Source organism: Jaculus jaculus, chromosome 1 (genome assembly GCF_020740685.1).
Source record: "Jaculus jaculus isolate mJacJac1 chromosome 1, mJacJac1.mat.Y.cur, whole genome shotgun sequence".
Classification (NCBI taxonomy): Eukaryota; Metazoa; Chordata; class Mammalia; order Rodentia; family Dipodidae; genus Jaculus; species Jaculus jaculus.
In genome coordinates this window covers 208,804,600-208,824,939 of record NC_059102.1, presented here as the reverse complement: position 1 = coordinate 208,824,939, position 20,340 = coordinate 208,804,600, and the positions used below count along the sequence as shown (strand labels likewise).

Below are 20,340 nucleotides of genomic sequence, written 5' to 3'. Positions count from 1 at the left end.
GAGGGACATATTAATAAAAGTGAGTAACATATAGATACAGTGCTTCACACCTGGGAAAAAAGTGCATGATACAAGCCCAAATAAATGAATCATCTGCACTTTTCACAATGTCTGGTACAGAGGTACACTCCGAGAGTGTGGAAACATACAATGAGTATTTCACATGTAAGTTGCCTATTTTCATTGACCTTTATGAAAATATCCAGAGGATTTATGACATCAAAAACTGCCAGATAATCTGAGGCAATAAAGAACTATCATGTAAAGTGAAATCTGCTACAAGGAATATAAACACATTGATCTGATCATCACTACTTCCCACAGTAGGGAATACAGAAGTATTCCATTATCCATAGTTTCCTGAACCTAGAACTCTTTTCACCTGAACCTTTCTCTTATTTTGACTCTAAATTTCTCCAAAATAATATTCCTGTCAGTTATAGAATCTGTCTTTTCAAGAAGGCAACTATAGTTTCTTCTCTGATCACAGTTTTTAATGGAGATCTCCATCATCATCCAATTAATTTTACAAAATAATATCTATCTGAATAATTAGAGACCCAGCAATAGACATGATTCCCACTCTCAAATTCTCATGGGACACAAAACCAGATGTTCAATCATAAATTTCTTTTACTGCCAAAGCCCCTTCTGAACCATTAAACTGCCACCTGTCTTTAGATTTTTATCTTTTCATCATTATTTTTTCGAAAATTAATTTTATACAAAGCTCACATAATTTTGGTACCTACTATTATTTCTCCACCAATAATCTTTCCCAAATCCTCCTTCTGTTTACTAAGTATATGCATAATATATATAGCCCTGGTATTTGAGTTACTGTTTGTAGATTACATTGTAAAAATTGGCCATCAAAGATCTTAATTGATTTATATCCACACCACTCTTATCCATCCTAATGCTTACATAACTCAAGGTTAGACACAATTTTATTCTCAATTGAAATTTACTTATGAAATATGCAGTGAATTCCACTAACTTTTCCGGTCATGTTTTCCCACTTTTCAGGTCCCCTTTATTGTGCCCACCATCCTTATACCAAATCTCCAAATCCGTCTGTCCAACAACCATTGAGCAAATTGCCCAACATAATGTAGATGAATGATTTCTCAATGTTCACTACTTCTGCAGTATACTGCCAACACTTCTGGCAAAAGAAATTGCAGTCTATGAGAGGGCAGGGAAAGGGAATACACACATAAGATTAGGATAAGACACCCAGACAGCTCATTCAAAGCCCTGATATTTTCTCAAACATTCCCATGCATTTAACACTTTTCACTAACTTCTAAACTGCTGTTTTGCTCTCTGAATTTTCAACATTTCCTTATCATTGACATTCTGTTTTTAGCAAGTCATTATGATTAAACAAGAATTATTCATTAATGCTTATTTGACACCAGATGAGATTTTCTTCCCTCAGACTTTACCATTGTGCATAGGTGGCAGTTGATTTGTTTCAGGCTGAATATTGTCCCCTTCATTAGGGTTACACAATGTTGTGATTTTTAGGAAAAGTAATAACATAGAATAAAGAAAGTGATTCTGATACAACATGCTAAGAGACTTAAAAGACAACAAGATCAGTAAAAAGAAAAATTAAGAAGTCTCCAAATGGCAACAATCTAACATGATGATTAGCTGTCCACATGTGTCCTCTGGCTTGATTTCTCGGGGATTATGATGATGGAATGCTTTATGATATAAGTGTGTTATTCATTAATGCTATAGTTTTGTTGAGAATGAGCTTAACCAATACAGATCCAGTAGAATTTTTTCCTAAAACCTCATATTTCAAGCCGGTCATAGAGAAAAAAAAACTTGAATGATATTTGAATTAGGGATTTTTTGTAATCTCTATTTAATTTTATATGATGACTTCACAGGCCACAGCTCCTGAAAGGTTAGAACATCTTTCATAATGTGATTTGGTGACTCATAATTGATACTCACACACCATCTTTAGCCAAATCTGTTTTCCTCTCACAACATCTTCAACTTAATCAATATGTGTATCCTACATATCAACTAGCCTTCACTTTCATTTACATTCTAATTCAACTAATTTTACTCCAAGAATTAGAATGACACATAAGCATGAGTTTAGAGGCTCCCAACCAAACAGGAGAACAGCATATAACAAAAGACATAGTCCTCCTCAGAGAATTATGGCACATGTAGAGATTGAAGTGAATGTCTCTCAATTGATTCAGGTGTTTATTAAAGCTTTTCATTTAGATCTCAAGCCACCTGTCTGGAGGAGGTATCACTAGGAGGGCACATTTGGAATTTAAGCCTAAGATATGCAAAATGCCTGAGCTTTGCCTGGTGTTCTACCATTAGATCTGTAAGCTTCAATAAATCCATCCTCCCATAAACTCTATCTGGTCTGGAGGCTCATGCCAGCAACCTGAAGTTGTCCTATAAAGAACTGGTACGAGATTGTGAGGAGTGGTTGAGATGAATCAGACTATGTGGATTTGGGTCTCTTGGAACTTGTATGCTGTAGGAATAGAAATTTAGTGCTTGCAAATGAACACACCTTCTGGAGCGAGCAGTAATCCAAGTATTATGGACTATTTCTGATGAAAGTTAGAAAATGCTACATGCATTGAGAATTATGGGTGAGCAGTTTCACAGGTCCACCTCTAACCCAGCATAGTACAGTAGGCCACTCACTTCTCAGGTGAGTGATCCTCCTGTATCCCAGTGTTTATAGACAACCTGTCAGTACCCTCATCTCCACCACAGTATGGAATCCTTGATAGGCATATTTAACTCTGCCCACATTCTCCCATGCACTCAGTTGTGACATAGGGCTAGACTTCTCTCCCATGCAATTCTTAAGCAAGGCAGGCTAAGTTTCTCAGATTCCCAGCAAGCAGCACATGTTCTGAGCCCTACACTTGCCTAGGTTGGCATACAGACCACGCATGTGCCCTGGAGCACAGTGTACTAGGCCATATAGGTAATTGCTGAGCATGCCTGCTGTACCCAAACCAGTCATGCTTGTGAAAAATACACTTCCATTCACCCCTCTCCCCACCCCCATAACAGGGAAGACTAGGTCATCTCTGAGTTTACTTTACTCTGTACCCAGCCTAGATATGTATGTAGTCCACCCTCAAAGTTCTTCCCAGAGAAAAGCTGGCCAATAAAATATCCAATGTAGCTGCAGATAATTTCATTCTCACCAAGACAAACAAATTATATCCAGAGAGAGAAACCCCTAAGCAGATCAAATAACAGAAGAAATAATGAGAAGTCATTCCCACCAAAAATGATTAGTCCCATATTTGAAGCATCCAAAGAGAACTACCTAGAAGAAACTCTAGACATAGACTTCCAAAATACAATTGTGATAAGCAGATACAACAAAATGAAGTCAAGAGGACAAAAAATTCAATGTATATCTGAATGAATGCAAAGAGGACAGGAACAAATGCATAATCACCTAAATGCAATGATAAAGTAAAAACAAGACAGGAAAATTGAACTCAGTAAAGAGACAGAGATGCTCAAGCATAACTTTATGGAAAAAAAATGAAATAACTCAAATAAAAGTCTCCCAGGAAAGACTTGCCAATAGACTAGACAATGTGCAGGATAAAATATGAGTCTTTGAGAGTAAGGAAAAGAAAATAGAAAGGATGACCATAATACTATGAGAAATTCCCCCCCAAAAAATATATGAAAGAGTGAGAGAAATTTGGAACTTTTTATAAGACCAAACTTCAAACCATGTGCATACAGAAGGAAAGTCAAGGATATAGAAAATACCTTCAACAAATTATAGCAGAAAAATGTCCAAATGTGACACATGAAAAGCTGATCCATGTACATGAGACATGTAGAATGCAAAATAGATAGGACCATAAGACATATTTCCCATGTCATATTATAAAGCACTAATTAAACAAACTTAGAATAGAGTGTTTAAAAGTTTGAAGCACCATAGCTTTCTATCCAAACTACTATACCCAGCAAAACTATGACTCATAATAGAAGAAGCTTCTCCTGCTGATAGCTTGCTATAAAAACAAACATACCAGCATTCAGACAGCCCTATAGGGAATACTAGTGGAATATGTCATACTGAAGAGCAGAGTAAATAGACTCAAGAGGCTACAGAAGGGAAAAACATAACAATAATCAAAATTAGAACAGTTGTGGAAGCCAATGAAGACCAAGAAAACACCAAATGCACAAAATCATCAACATAGCACAGATTAACTTACACCTTACAGTTATAACTCTGAATAGCAATGGATGCAATGCCCTCAAAAGAGGCTGGATCAGTAAACAGGACCTATCCAATTGCTGTCTTTAAGAAACCCTCCTTACCATTAAAGGCAGACAGCAGCAGGGGATGACATAATGGAAAAAGATTCTCTAAGCAAAGGAAAATAGGGAACAAGCAGGTGTGGCTATACTAACATCTCATAAAACAGACTTTAAACCAAAAGTAATCAACAGAGATTAAAACAAAATCATTTTATACTCATCAAGAAAGCAATTCAACAAGAAAATATAATTCTCAACATATATGCTCCAAATAATGGTATGCTAAATTTTAGAAAGCTGTATGCACTATATTTTAAATTTGACATAAGTCCCCACACAATGGTGAGTGACTTTAATAATCCATTATGTCAATGGACATATCATCTAAACAGAAAGTGGATAAATAATAGAGTTAAACAACACTTTAGATCAAATGAACTTAACATACATCTACAGAACAGTCCATCAAAACTCTACAGAATACCCATTCTTAGCAGTTCACAGAACCTTCTCTAAAATAGATCATATATTGAAACATAAAGCAAGTCTCCACAAATTTCAAAAAACTAACATAATTCTTTGTATTGCATTCAACTATGATGCAATGAAGCTAGAAATGACAAGAGAAAATACAAAACTTCCAGGAGATTGAACAACATACCAGTTAATAATGAATGGGTGATTGAAGAAACGAAACAGCAAATAAAAATATTTTCTAGAGCTGGATGAAAATCAGGCCAAAGCCTAGGAGAAAATAAAGGAGTTTTAAGGGGAAAGTCTAGAGTTCTAAATGCCTATAGTTCATAAAAAGAGAGACATAAAATAAATAACTAAATGATCCATATGAAGTCTTTGGAAGAACAAGAACAATACGAACTCAAAAGTATCAGATGGAAAATAATAATCAAGATCAAAACATAAATTGATGAAATAGAAATTAAGAAAATGAGTTTAAAATTTGTGAAACAAAGATGTTGTTCTCTGAAAAAATTAAACATGATTGATAAAACCCCACCAAAATCCAAACCAAAAGAAATAGAAGGCCCTAATTAACAAGATTAGAGATGACAAAGAAGACATTACATCAGATACCAGTGAAACTGAAAAAATCATAAGTACATATTTCAAAATCCAGAATTCCATCAAATTGGAAGAAATAGATTAATTCCTTGACACATAAGATTTATGAAAGTTAAACACAGATGAGGTACTAATCTAAGTATAGCAGTAACATTCAGTAAGACTGACAGAGTAGTTAATAGACTCCTGGCCAAAATGTCCTAATCCAGATAGACCATTTACTTATGCCATACCTTTATACAAGCGTTAAAACTATTGTTTCTTAAATTACTTCACATAATTGAAAAGAAGGTAAGGCTCCCTATTTTATTCTATTAAGCCAGCATTACACTAATATCAAAACCAGATCGAGCCAAGTGTGGCGGCGCAGGCCTTTAGTCCCAGCACTTGGGAGGCAAAGGTAGGAGGATCACCATGAGTTCGAGGCCACACTGAGACTACATAGTGAATTCCAGGTATGGGCTAGAGTGAAACCCTAGTTCCAGAAAAAAAAAAAAAAAAAAGGCAGAGACACAATAAAAATAAAAAATTAGTTCCGGTCAAGATGGTGACCGCCTAGCTGCACTACAAACAACGAAGGGAAAAAAGGCAAGTATTCAAGGGAAATTAGGAAATTTTTGAAGAGGGAGGGCACAGATTGGGATAAAAGAGGGAAGCACACACCCCCGGGACCCACGGCCGCCACCCCGCCCGCCGCAAATAACTGCATCGGGCGCGGCCCCGCGCCCAGCGGCCCGGCGCCCTGTGCACACCAATCCCCACGCGCCCCGGCGGCCCAGCGCACCCCACAACCCCCATGCCCCACGCCTGCCGCACCCCCGCACCCCCCCAGCGCGCCCCTCCCCCCAGCGCGCCCCACGCTCCCTATCCACACAGGGCAGACGCGGCCCAAGCGAACCAAGGCTTCCCGCGCCCCGAGGCACCCAGGACTGCCCTGAGTCCCCGCGCGCCCAAGACCCCTGTGCCCCACCCCCGCGTGCCTGGAGACCACCCCACGCCCGCCCCACCCTCCCGCGCGCCCCACCCCCCGCGCGTTCCGTGCTCTCTATCCACACACAGCAGGCACGCCCCAAGCGCCCCGCGCCCCGGGCGCCCAGGCGTGCCCCGCACCCCCCGCGCCCCCCCGCACGCCCTGAGACCCCCACGCCCCACCCCCACACGCCTCGAGCCCCCCCGCGTGCCCCGCCCCCGCCTCCCCCCCCAGCGCGCCCAAAGCTCCCTACCCACACGCGACAGGGGCGCTCAAAGCGCCCTGCAGTGTCCAGCGCCCTGGCGCCCAGGTGTGCCCCGCGCCCCCCCGCGTGCCCCGAGACTCCCCGCGCCCCACCCCCGCGCTCCTTGAGACCCCCCCCCGTGCACCCCACCCCCACCGCGCGTCCAGACTGCCCCACAGCGTCCCGCAGCATCCAGCACTCCATCTTACCTCAGCGTGCTCCACGCCCCCTGCGCTATCCGCGACCCCCTGGGCCCCCTCACCCCCCCCCCGCGCGATACTCCCCTTCCCCCCCCTGCGAGTCCAGAGCACCCCACGGTATCCCACAGCGCCCCACGCTCCTAGCTGCCCCCCCTCCCCTCACGCCCTGCTGTTCTCACATCACTTGCCTCCGGTCAGTTTCTGCTGTGTCCTGATTCCGTACCCACATCATCTGCCTCTGCACTACAATTGCACGTGCAGTGGGCCCAGTCCCACAGCAAGAGCCACATAAGTCCACACTGAGTCACTAGCGCCAGCGCAGGTGCCATCCCCTACCTGTACATCGCCACCCATCCCCCACTCCCCTGAGGCGGAAGAGCACAGACTGTTTACAGACCCCAGTGTACCCAGCCAGAATCTAGGCACCTTCAAGGCTTGCTACCTCAGTCCCTTTTCAAGCTCAAAGGCAGGCAGCTTAGGTGCATTACAGGGTGAGAATTCAGGCAACTTTGGTGCCCCTGTCAGGCTATAAGTAGGCGGCTTTGGCAAGAGTGAGCAAAAACCCAGGCTGCTTACAACTGCCCCAGGCTGCCTTGGACTTGCATTAAGCTAGATCCCAGGCTGCTCCACCCACCTACCTGCCCATACACTGACATGGGTAGACCACAGCGCAACAGAAATAACAGGAAAAATAAAATGGAAGAAAATCCAGACAGGTCACCCAGTCCAACAAGGATCACAACAAACCAAAACATAGAAGAGTGTTTAGGATCAGAACATCAAGTGGAAGCAATGAACAATGCAACCCTGACCAAACTACTGCTAGAACTGACAGGAAAGCTACAAAGGATAGATAATCGTATGGATGCTACCATCACTAAGCTAGAGCAATATGATAAGACACTGGAAGGAATTCAAAGAGAGCTAAGAGAGTTGAGGGAGAATGAAAAAAAAAGAGGACCTTAAAAATCAGCTGGCCACACTAAATGAAAACATAAAGAAATGCAAGGATGATTTCCAAGAATCACCAAGAAAATCAGAAAATGAGACAAAAAGGGAGCTGGACAAAGCGATGGAAGTGATACATAGGAAAGTAGTAGAAAATGCAAACTTAATTGAACAAGTCCAAAACTCACTAGAGGCTCTCAAGAATAGAGTCAGCGAAGTGGAAGATAGAAATTCTGATCTGGAAGACAGGATGGAAGAAACAGTTCGAGAGTCCAAAAATTTCAGTAAGTTCAAAAGTTCCTGTGAACAGAACATGAGAGAATTGTGGGATACACTTAAACGTCCTAATATCAGAATCATTGGAATACCAGAAGGAGAAGAATATCAGACCAAAGGCATGGAGAACTTATTTAACACAATAATTGAAGAAAACTTCCCCCGTCTCTTAAAAGAAAGGCCCATCAAGATTCAAGAAGCAAACAGAACTCCTAACCGACTAGACCAAAGGAGAAACTCCCCAAGGCATATTATCATTAAGATTCTAAACATTGACACCAAGGAAAAAATCCTAAAAGCAGCTAGGGAAAAACAGCACACCACTTTCAAAGGAAACCCCATCAGAATTACTTCAGACTTCTCAATGGAAACCCTGAAAGCTAGAAGGGCCTGGAATGATACTCTCCAAACTCTAAGAAACTATGGCTTTCAACCTAAACTACTCTACCCAGCAAAAGTTTCCCTTATAATAGATGGTGAAAGGAAAACTTTCCATGATAAAATTCAGCTTTACAATTATATGAACACAAAACCAAACCTACAGAAAGTACTCCAGGAAATTCTCCACAGAGAAGAAACAAATAACCAAACACAAATGCCTACAAGAAGAAGATCACAGCAATCAAACCCAGAGTAGATACAAAAAAAAAAAAAAAAATTCCATGGAAATGCCAACACACCTCTGCCACCACAACATGACAGGGATCAAATCAAATCTCACAGTCATCACCCTAAACATTAATGGCCTTAATTCACCCATCAAGAGACACAGGCTAACAGGGTGGATCAAAAAATTAGACCCCTCAATCTGCTGCCTTCAAGAAACCCACCTTACCACTAAAGACAGAAACCTCCTCAGGGTGAAAGGGTGGAAAACAATATTCCAAGCAAATGGGAATAAGAAACAAGCAGGTGTAGCTATATTAATATCAGATAAAGTTGACTTCAAACCAAAAACAATCAAAAAAGACAAAGAAGGCTACTTCTTACTTGTAAAGGGAACAATCCATCAAGAGGATATTACAATCATAAATCTGTATGCACCAAACACAGGGGCACCGCAGTTCATAAAACAAAACCTACTTGACAATAAAACAGAAATAACCACCAACACCATCATAGCTGGGGACATTAACACACCATTATCAGTAATAGACAGATCATCCAAACAGAAGCTCAACAGGGAAGTAAGAGAGCTCAACAAAACCATAGAGCACTTACACCTAACAGACATCTACAGAACTTTCCACCCCAAATCCACAGACTACAAATTCTTCTCAGCAGCCCATGGAACATTCTCTAAAATAGACCATATACTGGGTCATAAAGATAGCCTCCACATATTTAGGAAAATCGACATAATTCCCTGCATGATATCAGATCATAATGCTATATTCCTAGAAATCAACAACAAAAAAACCAACAAGAGCCCCAACGGCAACTGGAAACTGAATAGCACACTCTTAAACAATAAATGGATAGTGGATGAAATAAAAAATGAAATTGGAAAATTCCTGGAATTGAATGACAATGAGAACACATCATACCAAAACTTGTGGGACACAATGAAGGCAGTCCTCAGGGGAAAATTCATAGCACTCAATGCCTTCATAAAAAAGACAGAAAAATCCCAAATCAATAGCTTAACCATCCACCTAAAGGCATTGGAAAAACAAGAAAAATCCAACCCAAAGAGCTCCAGAAGGAAGGAAATAATTAAAATCAGAGCAGAAATTAATGAATTGGAAACCAAGGAAACAATTAAGGCAATTGACAAAACAAAGAGCTGGTTCTTTGAAAAAATAAACAAGATTGACAAACCTCTGGCCAATTTGATCAAGCAAAAAAAGGAGAGACTCCAAATTAACAAAATTCAAAATGAAAAAGGAGAGATTACAACAGACATCAGTGAAATTGGCAGAATCATCAGGACTTATTTCAAAAACCTCTACTCCACAAAGCTGGAAAATGTGGAGGAGATGGATAAATTCCTGGATGCATATCATCTACCAAAGCTAAACTCAGAGCAGATCAACCACCTCAATGAACCCATCACGCTCATGGAGATTGAAAAAGTAATAAAAAACCTCCCAAAAAAGAAGAGTCCAGGACCAGATGGATTCCCAGCCAAATTTTATCAAACCTTCATGGAAGAACTCAAACCAATCTTCCTAAAACTGTGCCACACAATTGAAGAACAGGGAAAACTACCCAACTCCTTCTATGAAGCTAGTATCACCCTAATCCCAAAACCAGGCAGAGACGCCACAAGAAAAGAAAACTATCGACCTATTTCCCTAATGAACATAGATGCAAAGATCCTCAACAAAATTCTCGCAAACCGAATCCAACAACACATCAAAAGCATTATCCACCTTGACCAAGTGGGATTTATCCCAGGAACACAAGGGTGGTTCAACATACGAAAATCTGTCAATGTAATACACCACATAAACAAGCTTAAACATAAAAATCACATGATCATTTCAATAGATGCAGAAAAGGCCTTTGACAAGATACAACATCACGTCATGATCAAAACATTGGAGAGAATCGGTATGGCCGGTTCACATCTTAATATAATAAAGGCAATATACAAAGCTCCAAAGACCCAAATAATTCTTAATGGAGAGAGACTGGAGGAATTCCATTGAGATCAGGAACAAGACAGGGATGTCCTCTCTCACCTCTGCTTTTCAATATAGTTCTGGAGGTCCTAGCCCAAGCAATAAGGCAGGAGAAGGAAATAAAAGGGATACAATTTGGAAAGGAAGAAGTTAAGTTAGCTCTATTCACTGATGACATGATTGTATATATAAGAGACCTGAGAGACTCCATTGCAAAACTCCTGAAGGTGATTAACTCCTATAGCAAAGTAGCAGGATACAAAATAAATGCACAAAAATCAGTAGCCTTACTATATGCAAATGACAGAGATACAGAGAAAGAAACAAAGGACATGGTCCCATTTTCAGTAGCAACAACAACAAAAAATACCTTGGAATAACGTTAACAAAGGAAGTGAAAGATCTATACAACAAAAACATCAAAACACTCAAAAAGGAATTGAGGAGGACTTGGGAAAATGTAAAGACCTCCCATGCTCCTGGATAGGCAGAATTAACATTGTGAAGATCACAATCCTACCAAAGGCAATATACAAATTTAATGCAACTCCAATTAAAATCCCTACAGTGTTCTTCACAGAAACAGAAAAAAATGATTTCAAATTTCATATGGAAAAGCAGAAGGCCTCACATATCCAAACGTATCCTCCACAAAAGAAACACCTCTGGAGGCATCACCATACCTGATCTAAAGCTATATTACAAAGCCAGAGTAATAAAAACAGCATGGTACTGGCATAAAAACAGGAGTATAGACCAATAGAATAGACTTGAGGACCCAGACTTTGGGGCAAGCAACTATAGTTACTTGATATTCGACAAACCCGAACAATATAGGCTGGAAAAAAGACAGCATCTTCAACAAATGGTGCTGGACAAACTGGATAACTATATGCAGGTAACTGAAATTTGATCCACACATTTTCCCCATGCACTACACTCAAATCCAAATGGATCAAAGACCTCAACATAAGACCAGAAACTCAGGTACTTCTGGAAGAAAATTTAGGAAGTACTTTCCATGCTATAGAAATGGAAAAAAACTTCCTGAACAAATCCCAGGCTGGAGAAGTAGGAACACTCACCCACTGTTGGTGGGAATGTAGGTTGGTACAACCACTTTGGAAAGCAATATGGAGGCTCCTGCAAAAGGTGACTATAGAGATACCAAGTGACCCCGTTATTCCCTTACTGGGCATCTACCCTAAAACCTTCAAACCACAGGCCAGAGAGATTTACTCAACCATGTTTGTAGTGACTCAATTCATAATAGCTAAGAGCTGGAATCAACCCAGATGTTCATCACTAGAAACATTGATAACTAAGATGTGGTATATCTACACAATGGCATTCTATACAGCAGTAAGAAAAAATGACACAATGAAATTTTAGGAAAAATGGTTGAACCTGGAACAGATCATTCTCAGTGAACTTACCCAATCCCAGAAAAAAAAAATCTCCACATAGTCTCACTCATCTACAACACCTAACCTGAATCTACCCAAGATACCTTAGATATCCAGCAAGCATCTCATGGACTAGATACTAGGACGGAAGGGGAGGGAGGGGCAGGCATTGAAGGGTTGAGAAACACAAATCTAGACCCAAATGGCAGTGGTACCATCAAACTCTACTTCCTAAAAGGCAGACTAAATGGCTAAACCTTCACCAGACCCTTACAGGGAACACCTGAACCACAAGACATTGGAGAGGGTAAGATCAAGGCTAACCTTGTTCTTCTACATGTTCCCTTCCTCCCTCTCCCTCTCCCTCTCTTCGCTCTAACGCTTATATATTAGTTATCTTTTTCCTCATTTTCTTAGTAGGCACTGACCTGTAACTCCCAGTACCAGCATGGGGCTATCATCCACAATGAGCTGTTGATCAGAGAGACCTACAAGGTTTCCTGAAAGACAGACAGATTTCTATGAGAGTACTTGATGACCCACCAAAGGTTAGTGGTATGACCCTATTGCTGAAGACACCATATGTAGTTGAAACGTAAAATGTAATGGCATTGCTGGAAGCAAAAAGAGTCAGTCCCCAGAAACAGTGTCTAGTGCCAGAAGGTGCTACATGGGTGACTGGGGGAAAATGACCAATATCTGTCCAAGCAACTCATGGTCTAACTTACTTAGCAGCAAATAACCTGTTGAGATGCCCACACGTGATATAGTGGCACACAGCCATGTGGGGAATTAACTGCTCTTGATTTGGCTAACTGATCCCCTTCAGTGGTATGGGACCCATAGCTGGAGCTGGGAAACAAGTCAGAACCATATCCAAACATTAGCCCACTCTCCAATATCAAGCTACCATCAATCATTGGCTACAAGAGGGCCTACACCTATTAAATTCTCTATAAAAAAAGTAAGGACTATCTCATTTGTCCTGGTGCTAACTTACTCTCCGTTGGAGAATCTGCTTCTCTTTTTCAGATAAATGTAGATTCTAAGGAAGAAGCCACCACATCATACCTCAAAAGGGCCATGGCTGAAACTAAGAAAAATTGATGAAATAAGCAAGGGTGCTGTTTCCCTGATGAACCAGATACCAGCTCAAGGGGTAAGGAGACCAACACAGAGAAAATTCAATTCCTACCAAATCAGAGAGCCAGAGCCTCAGAGGCAACCAACACCTCATCACTGAAGCAGACCAGAAATGAACCCAACATGGCTCAGGGAAATTTTGCAGAACCACATGTTGGGTCATGGCATGCAGAGACATTTATCTTACCCATAACTGTGGGCTAACTTCACAACACACGACCCATATACCTCAACAAGTAGGGGCCAATGGGGAGGGGGTAAGTCACGGATGAGACTAATAATGGTACCAAACCGACTGTATTTGCTGAATACAAAACCACTTAATAGAAAAAATTAAAAACAAAACAACAGAAAAAACCGATAGGCATTCTATATGCAAATGACAAATGTACCGAGAAAGAAATAAGTTCCACCTTGCTGGAAGTCATTAAAAAAATGTAACAACAACAGATGTTGGTGAGGATGTGGAGAAAGAGTGACACTTATCCACTGCTCGTGGGAATATAAACTATGGAAATCAATATAGAGATTCCTGAAAAGGATGAACATAGAGATAACAACAGACCCAGTTATTCCCTGACTGGGCATTTGTGCTAAATGCTCCATGTATCACTACAGAGATATTTGCTCAACCATGTTTATAGGTGCTCAAATCATTATAACTAAGAACTGCAATCAACCCAGGTTCCCATCAATGGATGAATGGATACTGAAGTTGTGGTACACTTACACAGTGGAATTCTACTCCGCAGTAAGAAAAAAAAAATGATGTAATGAAATGTGTAGAAAAGTGTACAGACTTGGAACAGATCATACTCAGTGAACTCATAATGAGAGAGAGAAAGCGAATGGGTGTGCCTGTGCCTCTTCCAACTGCTAATGAACTCCAGATGCATGTGCCACAATGTGCATGTTGCTTATGTGGGACCTCCATAATTGAAACTGGGTCTTTAGACTTCACAGGTAAGCACCTTAACCACTAAGCCATCTCTTCAGTCCTTGGTGCTTTTTTTTTTTTCAAGGCTGGGTCTCTCTCTAGTCTAGGTTGACCAGGAACTCACTGTGTAGCACAGTCTAGACTCAAACTCATGATGCTCCACCTACATCAGCCTCCATGTGCTGGGATTAGAGGCATGTGCCACCACACCCAGCTTCCAACTCTCACTTTAATAAATATTTTTAATGTTTTGTTTATTTATTTGCAAGCCAAGAGAGAGAAAGAGAAAGAGAGAGGGAGAGAATGAGAATGAGTCTGGGCATACCAAGAGGACCTCCTGCCATAGCAAATGATCTTCAGATGCATGTGCCACTTGGTGCATCTGGCTTTATGTGGGTACTGGGGAATTGAATCCAGGCTATCAGGCTTTCCAGGCGACCACCTTAACTGCTGAACCAGCTCTCCAGGCCCCAACTCTCATTTCTGTCTTTCTTAAATCTTCTTATGACTGCTTACTCACACAGACCTCTTCAGTCCAGTATCACTTGTGATGTTTGGTTGATTAGGATGCCTGCTTCCTTCATCTGCCACCTTTAATGCTTTCAGTGGTACTACATTCACGATTATGTTAATTTTACGTATAGCACTCATATTTTGTGACACATGTAAATCTTGGGTCAGATGCAGAGAAAAAAATGAGGAAATCAGATCCAAATTATAATGCTTAATAGATTTGATATGATCCAGGTATTTGTTTCTTAAAGGCTAGCTCAACTTTTTCTTCTCCCTGGTGACTACATTCCTGCCCACTTACTTTGGTCTGTAGCAGATCCTAGACATGAGCATTCTTGTATCAGGAACATAGAACCATACCTGGTTTTTGCATATAGAAAACGTGATGTGTGGCAAATAAGGAGAATTGTGAGCTGATGTTCCCAAAAGGAGCCCCAAATAGTAACCCACAGCTCTTGAGCCCTCTCTTCCTCAGGTGGTCCACTGCCTCTATGGCAGTGTGTCAAAAATTGTGTTTTTGTTTTGGTCTTAATAAAACTTCTTGCTAACTTACTTTTTATGTGTATCTTTTCTAATTCTTTGATGGGATACTAACAACCTGGTAACACCCACATAGGAGCCACTGGTAACATGCGGGCTCAAATCTAGAGAATAATCCCGTTCGATTCCATGTCTTATCTTCTGTGCACACATAGGCTTGGACAATCCTGTCACTATGGCTCTGCTGAGTTTCACTTACACTTCAGCTCTGCACGTTAGATTTTCATGCACACGGCTGTCCAAGACAACATACTTGTTGGCTATAATTGTGGGAGTGGAGGGCAGCCCTGTTGTGTAGTTGCTCCAGCCATCATCCTAGCGGAGGTTTACCATCATGGCTCCAGCCCTGTGACAAATCTCTACATGGCTCCCCTGGCTATCTGGAGTATGATTTGAAATTTAGGTTGAAGATATGATGTTCTCAAAATTCTTACATTCTGCCATCTTAGTAGCACAATGGAAATGCGAAGATTTTCTGCTTTTGGACCCAAACCATCCCCATCCATTTACAAACAATTATTTTCACTCTTTAAATGGCCAGGTTGGGAGTCTTTCCACTCTGCTTCTGTTGACACTTTGATCTTTAGATATTTCTTTTCCAGAAATCCTAGATTGTCACTCTAAAGTCCAAGCCCTGGCCATGACTAGAGTGCTGAAAGTTCCTTTCCATCTGTGCAAGTATAGCCTTTCCAACACTTTCCAATACCCTGTTTCTTATTGTCATCCATACCTTATTTCTTTTTTTTTTTTTTTAGAAGCATTCCCCTTTTTCTTTCTTTCTTTTTTTTTAGTGAATTAGTAAGTTTATTTAGATTAAGTGCAGGAGTACAGGTGAGAGTTACTTACAAGAACAGGAGGAAGTCAAAGAGCTACATCTCCAAAATGTGTCTTCTAACATAGAAGTGGACTCACAAAAATTGCCTCAGCCTATCAGGAATTTCCTACATACATTCAAAGTAACTAGTGTAGCCTGCTCCAATTGAATGCCTAATTACATCCCAGTGGTGTAGTCATCAGCTCAACAGAAACTTCCCACACAAATGCAAAGTAACCAAACCAATGCACCCAGACTTGAATCCTAATTTTCATCCCCCCATATATAACTCCCCATCCTGGTAGCTAAGCTTCCTCTTTTTCTGATCCTCACCAGCTTTATGGTCATTTGTTTTCATGATGGTAGCCAATCTGACAGGAGTAGGATGGAATCTCGACATAGTTTTAATCTACATTTCCCTGATGACTAGAGGTGTAGAACATTCTTTTTTAAATGTGTATGTGCCATCTGTATTTCTTCTTTTGAGAACTGTCTATTTAGTTCCATAGCCCATTTTTTGATTGGGTTGTTTGATTTCTTTTCTTTTCCAATTTAATTTATTAGTTTTCTTTTCAGCAAATACAGGTAGTTTGGTACCATTGTTTAGGCTCATCCATGATCTACTCCCTCCCATTGGACACTCATTGTTGATGTAAATGGGTCGTGCATTGTGGAGTTAGCCCACAGTTATTGGTATGATAAATGTCTCTGCAAATCATGACCCAATATGTGACTCTGACATTCTTTCCAACCCCTCTTCCGCAAAATTTCCCTGAGCCATGTTGGGTTCATTTTTGGTCTGCTTCAGTGCTGAGGTGTTGGGGGCCTCTGAGGCTCTGGCTCTCTGATTTGGTAGGAGTTGATTTTTCTCTGTGTTGGTCTCCTTCCCCTTTGTGCTGGTATCCAGGTCATCAGGAAACCATGGTATTCCTATTACTGTCAATATGCTGATCACAACCACTGAAGCAATATTTAGGAAATTCCAAAGTTTCCCTGGCATTCTGTACTGAACCCTCAAGAAACCGAACCTTAATGTTTTTTATAGCTACTCCTCAAATTCTTCACGTTTTCTGGTTTCAAAGTTTCTGTCATGCTTTAATATTTCTTCTTCTCCTCTTCCTTCCCCTTCCTCATCCTCTTCTTCTCCTTCTTTTACTATTTAAAATATTAAATTTTTGGGTGTGTGTGTCTATATGTGTGGTGTAGGTGTGGTGTGGTAGGTGTTGCAATATGTGTGTGGTGTATGGATTTTTGTGCACAGATGCACATGACCTGTGCCTATGTTTGTGAAGTGCAGAGGAGAATGTCAGGTGTCCTCTTTCCTCAACGTCCTGTTTTCTTGAGAAAAAGTCTCTCAATCAACCCAAAGCTACCATCTTCAGGGTTTTCCTTAATCAAACACTACTGTTATTTTCTAGTCTCTGACCACCTCAGGACTGGTGTTATAGATGTGTGTGACCATATCTAGTTGCTTATTTGGGTGCTGGAGAATCATATTCTGCTTGCTTCAGTCCCTCTCGGGACACAGTGCTTATTCAGAAATCACTTTTAACTGTTGAGCCATCTCTTCAGCCACTGAAACACTTATATATTCATTGCACATGGTGTTGTTTCATGAAGACAATTTATTTCAAATAGATCATGTACTTTTTCTATGTTCACCCAGTCTTGTTCCCTCCTCTTAGTTCCCCTTTTCTTTTCTCTACCACTACTCTCCATTCATATATGTATGTGTTTTGTGTTTTTATACATATTTCTAGGACCACAAAGAAGAGCAAAAGTGATATTAATCTTTCTTTGTCTTGTTTATTGCCCATAATATGATACTTTCCAGTTGTCCATTCTCTAGCAAACAACATAACATTATTCCTTATGGTTGAATAAAACTGTACTCTTTTATTACAACAAACATCATGTTCTGGTGATATGAAAAGAATTTACGTATTATAGTTTGCATATTATAGTTATAGATGCTGGGTACGCTAAGGTTAAGGGGCTGTTTCTCATTGGGCCCTTTCTGGGACATCATTCCATTGTGGAGAGCACTCATGAACTTGAGGGTCATTGCTTCATTACTAGCAACACACCTTTGATAACAATAGATGAGCATTCTATGAGAATGAGCTTAATCATGGTCATGAAAGACAAGCTTAAACAACTCATAAAGGCCCCAACTCTCAATAGTCCCCTGTTGACAATTAGAACTCAAGCAAGTTTTGGGGGAGAACAGTCATATGTTAACAGCACGTATACAAATGGAAGCAGTTTATTATATCCAGGTACTGTATATACAAGAAACAATAGTATCTCCAATTCTGATAATTCTAACCAGCAACAAGTCTCTGGAGTTTCAATTCCACCCCTCCAGCTAGACTACTCACAGTCTGGCAAAACTTCATCTGGGGCCGGCAGCACTCCTTCCCAGCCATCTCATGGTCCCATCGTCTCCACTACAACCAATATTTTATTCTCATGGCTTTGTCAAGTCTCCATGCAAGCATCCAGCAAACCATCACATTTCCCATGGACGTTTCCATAACACAAGACCATGTTGCAAATTCAACGACCCTCTGTTTTCTGTATTTATTTAGTCCATAATACCAGGTGGGGTGCCAATTTGTTAACTCAGGGGTGAATAAAACAGCCTTTGAAGAACAGGACACTCCTTAAGTATTCTGGCTCCTTCAAAAGATTCTACATTATTCCTGTTGCCCCAGTGCAGGTCGGCTGACCCTATCTCAAAGGCTGTAATCTCTTATATAATCGCAGCTGAACAGACAGAGATTTCAGACCAATGTTTTCATTTCTGTGCCACATCCTTCTGCTTACACCAGTCGACTTCTACAGAATACAACTGTACACAACTTCTTAGGACGTGGGCATAACATCAAGCCTCTTACACAAACTGCTTGTAGCCCAGTGCAGACAAAGCTCCTTTTCATCCTCATAAGCCAAACCTCACAGTCCATAGTTCTTACTGCATTCAAGTCTTTCAATTCTGACCAGAAAAATCATTTCACATTCCTCTTGAAGATCAGCTCTAAAAACCCAAAGTCTCATAGTCTGGTGTCTTGCAGCAACCCCACTCCTTGGTACCCACATGACTGTTGCAGTCAGGACCTCATTGCTGGCAGAATTCACCAAGCCAGGATCATCTTTTAGAAAAGAAAAAAGGAGGGGTAGGTTATTTTTGCCTACAGACGTGAGGAGAAGTTCCATGATGGCAGAGGAAAAGAATGGCATGAGCAGATGGTGCACATCAAACTCTGGCCAAAATAAGGTGAACAATATTAATTGGAGAGTTTGCCAAAGACTGGTAACGGTAAACTGGCTATAACATCCATAAACCCGCCCCCAACAATACACTACATCCAGGAGGTTTTGATTTCCAGTTGCCATCAGCTGGGGAGACTTGCATTCAGAATACCAAAGTCTATGGGAGACACCTGAATTAAATCACCACAATTGGTTTATAGATTTTAAAGAAATTCCAATTCAATTTCTATCATTGCCCAAGAAAAGTTATTTAAGAAAACATCCAAAATTTTGTGATGTCTCTCTTTTTGCTTTGTTGCTTATTGAAGCAAGGTAAATCCTATGATGCTCACAGATCCACTCCATAATTAGAAATTATATCCAGGAGTTGACAGCCAGAATGTGTAGCCCTCTCTACTCACACTGGAGATCACAAGGAAAAGGCACACAACAGTCAGCCCAGAGATTTGGAACAGGTTGCATGGTTTGAGGACTCAAACCTCGGAGGAGAGGGTATGTTCAATTGATGGTATTCAATTGGAACTTGGTGCAGACTCTGGGATTCAGCATTGTGTGCTAGGCTGTTTGTAATTTTACTGAACATCTACAGGTGGCAATGCCTTTACTTTTGGAAGTGAAGTGTCTATATGGTAATCATGTGCAATGGAAAGCTACTGCTGCATCCACATAAGAGCTGTGACTGAGACACTACCCACAGGAATCAACAACAATCAATCAACAGATCCCCAGGTTTTCAGTCTCCTGTGCTTCTCCTGAGGATGGATTTTCCTTGGGAGGCCTGACACTCGGGAAAAGGGTGTATAGACTCCCCCTCTCCCTGTGACAAGCCGAATGAAAACCAAAATTTGGTTTGGATCAGACAGACATAAGAACAACATACATGTCCACACAAGCATGTGTACACCACACACATGTACACAGCACATGTTTTTCACATGCAGATACACAATTCATACAAATGTACATACCACACACAAACACACACACACACACACACACACACACCACAGACACCACACAGAAGACCCATGAATTAGAACTTTGTGTATGGAACACAGAGA

The 20,340-nt window shown here is 40.9% G+C and overlaps 1 protein-coding gene across 1 annotated transcript in view; it reads right to left on the bottom strand.

Moving 5' to 3' along the window:
- LOC123457768 (disintegrin and metalloproteinase domain-containing protein 25-like) overlaps positions 1–20,340 on the bottom strand; it is a 39,585-nt gene that overhangs the window by 1,553 nt on the left and 17,692 nt on the right. The window contains exons 5-7 of the mRNA XM_045142401.1: positions 17,985–18,090; positions 17,433–17,467; positions 16,924–16,950 (exon numbers count right to left, since the gene is read on the bottom strand). Of these exons, the coding sequence (XP_044998336.1) occupies positions 16,924–16,950; positions 17,433–17,467; positions 17,985–18,090 (168 nt within the window). The remainder of the gene's footprint in view (positions 1–16,923; positions 16,951–17,432; positions 17,468–17,984; positions 18,091–20,340) is intronic.